General features: G+C 43.6%; 1 protein-coding gene across 1 annotated transcript; it reads right to left on the reverse strand.

Annotated features, from left to right (window-relative positions):
• Positions 1-4,970: 4,970 nt before the first annotated feature.
• Positions 4,971-7,504, reverse strand: JUND (JunD proto-oncogene, AP-1 transcription factor subunit). The gene has a single exon (XM_077273003.1). It carries the CDS (start codon positions 6,635-6,637, stop codon positions 5,747-5,749), a length of 891 nt encoding a protein of 296 aa, XP_077129118.1. The 5' UTR covers positions 6,638-7,504; the 3' UTR covers positions 4,971-5,746.
• Positions 7,505-8,196: the final 692 nt, after the last annotated feature.

An 8,196-nucleotide genomic window follows, 5' to 3' on the forward strand; every position in this document is an offset into this window, starting at 1 on the left:
TCAGAGTTGTAGCCCAAGGACGGACAACCCCTTTAAACTAGACAGTCTAAGGGTATGTGCACACGTTACGGATTTGCTGCGGATCCGCAGCGTTTTTTGAGGTGCAGAAACGCTGCAGATCCGCAATTGATTTACAGTACAATGTAAATCAATGAAAAAAAAAATGCTGTGCACACTTTGCGGAAAAACCGCTGCGGAAACGCTGCGGTTTAAAAGAAATAGCATGTCAATTCTTTTTTGTGAATCTGCAGCGTTTTTGTACCCACTCCATTATAGAAAACCACAGGGGTAAAAACCGCAGCAAATACGCAAGAAAACCGCAGCAAAAAGGCACAAAAAGACGCTGCGGAACCGCACAAAAAACGCAGGTGCGTTTTCTGCCAGGAGAGGCAGAATCCGCACCAGAAATTCCTAAGCCTAATCCGCAACGTGTGCACATACCCTAAAGATACACCAGATTTATCAAACAGCATGAACCACCAAGATAAATCTGGAGCATTTTTAAAACTGGTAACACTGACAAGTCTACGTTTCTATGATTAAGAATTAGGGTGTGTTCACACATAGCGGGTTTTTTCTCTGCAAAAAAAAACAGCATTTTATTGTCTCAGAAAAGTGACTGACATTTCTGAAACGTCAGATACATGTTGAACATTTTCCTTGCAGATTTGAAGCAGTTTCATATCTGCAGAATGTCAGTTCTTTGTGTTTTTGCAGCGTTTTTCACCTATTCAAATGAATGGGAAAAAACAGATGTATTTAATGCAGTGGTTTCTTTCCAAGAGACACATTTTTGGCAAAGAAATGTCTGTATCCAACACTTAACCGTGGTGCTCCCTATTTTTCTAGAAATACACTTAACCGTGAGCACATACTCTTAGGCTATGTGCACACGTTCAGGAATTTTTGTGCAGGAAATCCCCTCGGTTTTTGCGCGTTTTTTAGCAGATTTTTCACATTTTTTTCCGGAGCTTCCCAATGCAATAATATAGCGGCAAAAACGCAAAAAATCCGCAAAATTAATGAACATGCTGCGTTTTTTACCGCAATGCCTTTTTTTGCGGGAAAAAAAACACAGCATGTGCACAAAAATTGCAGAATGCATTAAAAAGATGGGATGCTTAATGTAAGCTTTTGTTAGCATTTTTTCCGAGGAAAACGGTCGAAAAAAACGCGAAAAATCCTGAAGGTGTGCACATAGCCTAAGACAGTATTTATAAATCTGCGCCAATATGCTGACATGAGCCAAAATAATGCACCCTAAAAGTGGTTTCAATGTTAAAAGGCTTTGCCATTATGTTCTATTTGTGGGGGACTGCCAACCAGCACTGCACTAATCAGCTGTTATCACCTTTGATCTTAACAGGGTATGTCACCTGGCGCCTCTGACCCATGCACTGTTTACATCGGACTTCTACCTAAAGATAGATCATCAATATAAAAGTAGGGGATCATCCCTTTAATTTTTTGGGGGGAACCGAATTTGAAACAATAAAAACCTTTAAAAAATTACTTTTAATCAATACTTCTAAAAGTCCAATACCCCCATTATTCCTTATATTATTTTTATTTTAAGGAATAATTGGGGTATTGGACTCTTAGAAGCATTGATTAAAAGTTTATTTTTGTTGCATATTTGGTTCACAAATGTTATTTGGTTTTTGATGATCCCTTTAATGCAGTTAGCAAGATCTACAGATTTTGCAAAAAAACTATTTTAAGACTGGTTTCACACTTGCGTTTTTTGCCGCTGCGTTTTTGCGCTAAAAAACGTATGCGTTTTTTTCTATACTTAACATTAAAAACGCATGCGTTTTTTTGCATGCGTTTTGACGCGTTTTTGGCAACGCATGCGTTTTTCGCAACCTGTAGTAATTTTTAGCGGCGTTTTTTTGCCGCAAAAAAACGCATGCTTTTTTTGCGGCAAAAAAATGTATTGATGTCTATGTAAACGCATGCGTTTTTAAGCACATGCGTTTGCATGCGTTTTTAAACGCATGCATTTCTATAGAAAAACACAAGAAAAAACAAGAAAACCCTAACCCTTGGGTTACTAGGGATCCTAACCCTAACCCTAAGGTTAGGATCCCTAGTAACCCTAGGGATCCTAACCTTAGGGATCCTAACCTTAGGGATCCTAACCCTTAGGGTTAGGATCCCTAGGGTTAGGGTTTGGATCCCTAGGGTAATGGTTAGGGTTTGGATCCCTAGGGTAACGGTTAGGGTTTGGATCCCTAGGGTAACGGTTAGGGTTAGGGTTTGGATCCCCAGGGTTATGGTTAGGGTTAGGGTTTGGATCCTTAGGGTTATGGTTAGGTGTAGGGTTTGGACCCCTAGGGTAATGGTTAGGGGTAGGGTTAGGGTTTGGATCCCTAGGGTTATGGTTAGGGTTTGGATCCCTTTATCACCTTGATGGTGGGGGTGGCTTATCGGTGACCTGGTGACCAGGACATTCTTCTAATAAAAAGCTACCCCTAACCCTAGCTAATTCTATTAATAGTGGGTTTTCTAGTTGATTTTGATGATTGGCAGCTGTCACACACTTCTCAGCATGCGTTTCAAAAACGCAAACGCAGGAAAAAACGCATGTAAACGCGTCAAAACGCCGCGTTTTTTTTTCTAAAAAACGCGTTTACATGCGTTTTTTCACCACCTGCTTTTTTTTTTGAAAAATGCTGCAGATCAAAACGCAAGTGTGAAACGAGCCTTACTCAAACATTTAGGTTGTAGCACATATGATGGGTTTTCATATTCAGGTCTGTGATGCAGTTTTTGAAGCCAAATCCAAGAATGAATTAACAAAAAAAAAAGATCTTTTCTTTGCAGGTTATTACTGGTGTAGGGTTACATGTAGGCTTTGACTTCAAAAACTGAAACAAAAAATGCAGAGCCTTTAAAGGGGTTGTCCAGCCTTAGAATACCAGTCTGCAGTCATTATTTGACTGCAGACTTCTTAATCCTCACATCACGCACTGGAAGGATTCTCCGATGCCGGTAACAGGAGTGAGAGCGCATGACCGCAATTTCACGTTTTTGCATACATGCGAACACATGCCATCTAGACGTGTGCTGCCTAGTTCAATGTAAGCGCATTGAGCGAGGCTGAACACGTCTAGTCGGAATGTGGCCGGAAGTATGAAAATCGCATTCTTGCGGGCACATGACCACCACTACCCGACACCGGAAAACCATCTCAGCACGCAGTACCCGTGATGTGAAGATTTGCAAGTCTTCTGTAATAGAGTGACTGCAGATTTATACCATAAGTCCGGACAACCCCTTTAAATATACACTTTGTATACGCTGCTTCACTTTAGACACACCAAACTAATTTATTGAAGAGGTATGGCTAAAAATCACAAATTATCCCATCCTAAAGATACGGGAGAACTTGCTGAATGTTGAGTGTCTGATATCTAGGACGCCCTGTGATCCTGAGAATGAGGTCCTGGAACCCCAAGAAAGGGGCTGTACAGAGCCCAATCTCGAATGGAACAGAGCCATTTTTGGCAGCCCCTTTGACAGTGACTAAAAGGAGGCCGAGTATTGGAAACTTTACTCCATTAAAGGGGTTATATAGATCCTCGGTCTTTGGATCAGTGGAGGTTACACAGGCGGAACCTCCAGCAATCAGTAACTTATCACCTATTAGAATAGGAATAAATTTTGATTTTGGAAAAAACCCTCAGCACTTTACCTTCTTATATTAGAATATATACGTAACAAATCTTTCTACCAACACTCAGAGCATCGAGTTTGGGCGAAACATGTCAAATAATGGGCAGCATGGTGGCGCAGTGGTTAGCACTGCAGCCTTGAAGCGCTGGAGTCCTGGGTTCAAACCCCACTAAGGACAACATCTGCAAATAGTTTGTATGTTCTCTCCGTGTTTGCGTGGGTTTCCTCCGGGTTCTCCGGTTTCCTCCCACATTCCAAAGACATACTGATAGGGAATTTAGATTGTGAGCCCCATCAGGGACAGCGATGATAATGTGTGCAAACTGTAAAGCACTGCGGAATGTGTTAGCGCTATATAAAAATAAAGATTATTATTATTTTTACATACACGTGACAGCTAAATTCCTGTAGGGAAAACTTGTACCTTCCACGCACCACTTCACAAGCATCTCACAGACCACCATAGCCCTGATATTCTGTACTGATGAGGCGCAATCACCATAAAACTTTGCTGTCTTTAGGAGGGTGTCTGATTTGGATGGTGATTTGAATTCTGTTTTACAGCTCTAGGGCTGGACTTGCATTACAGTGTAGTTGCCTAGAGGTGGCACTAGAGGGATGGTTTTATTCTTGGCGAACCATTGTGCATTTTCTTTCTGGATACAGTTTAGACAACAGTGAACATAAAGTTAATGCCACATGCAGAGTAGTATCATATTTAAGGTTAAGCCTCAATTGTGTGCCCCATATGTAGTTACAATAGACACACAGATCTTCCCAGAGGACAAAGAATCACTAGCTTGTTTCCTAAAATCACAATATAGCAGTTGTTTTTCTGTCTACATTAGCTTCACATGCATTTAATAGAGAAACATGTTACTACATGTTCCACAGTCTGGAAACCATCATCTATCTAATCAGGGATTTTTACCTGTACTTTGCTCTAATGTGCTTAAATTTTGCTTGGGCAGAGTAAGTGAAGATCGAGTTTCTATTATTTTAGGCTTCAAACCTAATTATAGGTTTCATGTTTGTGAGTTTAGAGATAATTACAGTCACTCCAAAGAAAACACGTAACCACACACTATACAATAGATATATGTCCGAACACACACAGCGCAAAGAAAAAATACAAACTATACAAAGCAGCATATGATATATACACACAGACACCACAGTAATGTAGACCAAAACTAGAAAGAAAACAAAAACAAAACAAAAGCACTGCAAGTTTTATGCTGAACATACAATTGCCCTTCCATCAAAACCATACAACAAAAAATTAACCAAACTATCATTTACACCATACTTTATTGTACATAAGAACACTAAAGTACTGGATATACTGGAATGTGTAGTACAAAAAAGGTTAAAAACATTGTTCCCAGTATAACATAAATATAGCAAGTAGAATCAAACACTTCAAACAAAACAATATCTGTAAAATGTTACATTTACATTATTTTACAATCTGGTGTGCAAGCATGACACACCTAGGCACTACTCCAATGGAGTAGCCTACAATATCAGAAACCCACTGGCAAGAAAGAGGTTAAAAGAAACACAGAGGAATGCCCCCTCTTCTCCCTGCTCAAGACCTTGTAAACATTTAAGGCAGTAAATATGCAACCAGCACTAATTGCACTTGGTATATTCAGAGGAAACCAAGTTTGTCTAGAACATGTTTTATGAATAAACTTCTATGTGGCGTGTAAACGTGGGTCCTGGAGGAGGGGAAAATGCCCCCATGACTATACCCTACAGAATTAACTCTGCTTCGCTCAGGCACTCCGGATCCATATCTATCCGGCATGTATAAAACTACAAATGATCTCCTCAAAATAAGTCCTTTCCTACAATGTAAACTGAAGCATTTTTTAACCACTGACAGTATCTGAGCTTTGCCTCCAGAAAGGACCCAGCTTCACAATGTCACTGTCTCTAGGACAATGGCTATCAATGGTGTCACAACAAACAAGACAATAGTCTTTGGTTGGGCCCATGATTCCTCTTCTGGAATTAAGTTTATCAGTAGGCATAAAAAGAGAAACTGGACATAAGCCAAGCTTTAATAAGCTTGGACTTGCTGAGGAAGAAGCTGGCAACCACTGTTGACATGACTCATGACCTTCTGCTTCAGCTGGGCCACCTGTTCCCTCAGCAGGTTCGCAGTAGATGCCAACTCTGTATTTTGAGTTTTAAGGCTTTTTACTTTCTCCTCCAGTCTAGAGATCCTCTCTAATTTCCTCTTCCTGCATTTAGAAGCTGCTATTCGGTTTCTTAGCCTCTTTCTCTCAGCCTTTATTCTTTCCTGATTGTCCATATCAATTGGAGACATTGGTGGACTGTCTCCAAAACTTGCTACTTCTGGCACAATTTGAGGTTCATCCTTCAGAATGTGTAATCTAGTTGGTGGTGCCACAGACTGCTGTGACAAGCTCGATGGTGGAGGTGGAAATGGAACAGTTTCCGTGCTGTAGTTTACAGTGGTGCCCATTGAGCCACTTGAGTAGCTACTGAGATTGGCATACACAGGGGCATCACCGGGTGGGGGAGGCTGGAGATTGGCACCAGCAGGTACAGAGCTCAAATCCACTGCATTTGACACCCCAACTTGGTTTTGTTTGTGAAGATCTTCCAGTGCTTTCACAAATCCTTCGGCAAACTCCTGCTCTTCGCTGGCCACCTTTGGGTAGATGAATTGGCTGGCGGTTGGTGTGGTAGTGACCAGGCCATTGGACTGAATGATGAGCCTTTCAAGTTCTGGAGAAGCTAACTTCAAGAGTCCCAGATCAGGGGAGGTCAGCAGGCCATCAGAATCACGTAGAGGCTTCAGGCTGTTTGCTACCTGCTCAGTCAGGTTGAGGTTCAGGTCTTTCTTCATCATGGTGGCTGCAGTGTAGAAGCTGGAAAACTGACGCAAATTCAACACCTCATCATGGTAGAAGGGTATTTCCATTATACCATAGGACAGTATTAGGAAGAGTGTGGGTTCAGCTACTTACACCCCATCCGACCTGTGTTGGTACAAGCTTAAAGCAAAAAAGGGTCTTCAGTAGGCGTGCCTTGAACTCCAAGTGGAAGTTACTTGGGAATTGGCTCCTTTGTTCTTGGAGTGTTAGTTCCCCTTTAAGAGGCAGTCAGCTTTTGTCTACACCACGGGACAGGCGGTGTCCACAGATCAGTTCTGCCAGGTCCTTTACTAGGCGGCACCGCAGGACAGGCGGTGCCCACAGATCAGCTGTAATAGGGTCTTTACCAGGAGCCGACAGGAGATGCCCACAGATCAGCTCTGCCAGGTCCTTTACCAGGTGGCACCAGGGACAGGAGGTGCCCAGAGAACAGCTCTGCCAGGTCCTTTACCAGGTGACACCACGGGACAGGAAGTGCCCACAGATCAGGTCTGCCAGTCTTTTCCAAGTGGCACCACAGGACATGAGGTGCCAAGAGATCAGCTCTGCCAAGTCCTTTACCAGGTCGCACCAAGGGACAGCAGATGCCCACAGACCCGCTCTGCCAAAGTCTTTTCCAGGTGGCACCACGGGACAGGTGGTGCCCAGAGATCAGCTCTGCCAGGCTGCACCAGGGAACACTCTGTGATCACAGATCGGCTTTGCCAAAGTCTTTTCCAGGTGGCACCAAGGGACAGGAGGTGTCCACAGACCAGCTCTGCCAGGATGACCGGGTAACTTTAGGAGTGGGCGATCCTTCCAGCCCGTCGTCCCCTTGTAGCGATACTTCCGTAGTAATGCTGAGAAGAGCAACAACTAGCGAGTGATCATTAAGCCGCGGCGCCGCCGCCCGTACTTCCTTATATAATGTTCCCGCGGACATTATGTCACTTAGCTGTCTTCTGATTGGCCCGCTATGACGTTAGCCGTTCCCTGGTTGAGACTGTGGGCGGGCTGAGGCGTGTAGTGATGCAGACTGGGCTGATGTCATTGGTTAACTACTTATCCGCTGAGAGCTCCGCTGGTCCAATACGAAGTCGCCTTCACGTCACGTGTCGCCGACGTCTGCGCTTCACTAAAGAGCTCCCTGAGCCCGGAGACGTCACAGGTTATTTTTAGACACGTGGACAGGGAGTGGCGCTCGTCAGAGCGGGGACAAGTGAGTGGCTGGCTTCCATTGTGTATGGACTTATATAGAGGGAAGACGCTGCTGTTCTCCTCAGGCAGCCTTCTTATGCCTTCCCCATTGTAATGGGCAGTGTTAGACGTTCCGTTCTCTTCCAATTCTCAGGCCTTTATAAGGAAGCTGTGGCCAGTAATTGGCTGTAGTAGCGGTCAGGTTACTGTGAGCAGCACAAAACGTCTAGGGTCACACTGCTAAAATCACCTGACCGCTGCAGCAGATCACAGTCTGCAGCAGTCTGCTGGAACAGTGACATCACTTCCTGTCTGTGAGCGGCCTGCGCTGGGTCCTAGTGGGTGTCAGTAGGTGAATGGGATTTTTTACATAGCCTGTCACCCAGGTAATGGTTTTATTTCTCCTGACAACCCCTTTAAGTAAATGAAT

The sequence above is a fragment of the Ranitomeya variabilis genome, chromosome 1 (genome assembly GCF_051348905.1).
Source record: "Ranitomeya variabilis isolate aRanVar5 chromosome 1, aRanVar5.hap1, whole genome shotgun sequence".
NCBI classification, from domain to species: Eukaryota; Metazoa; Chordata; class Amphibia; order Anura; family Dendrobatidae; genus Ranitomeya; species Ranitomeya variabilis.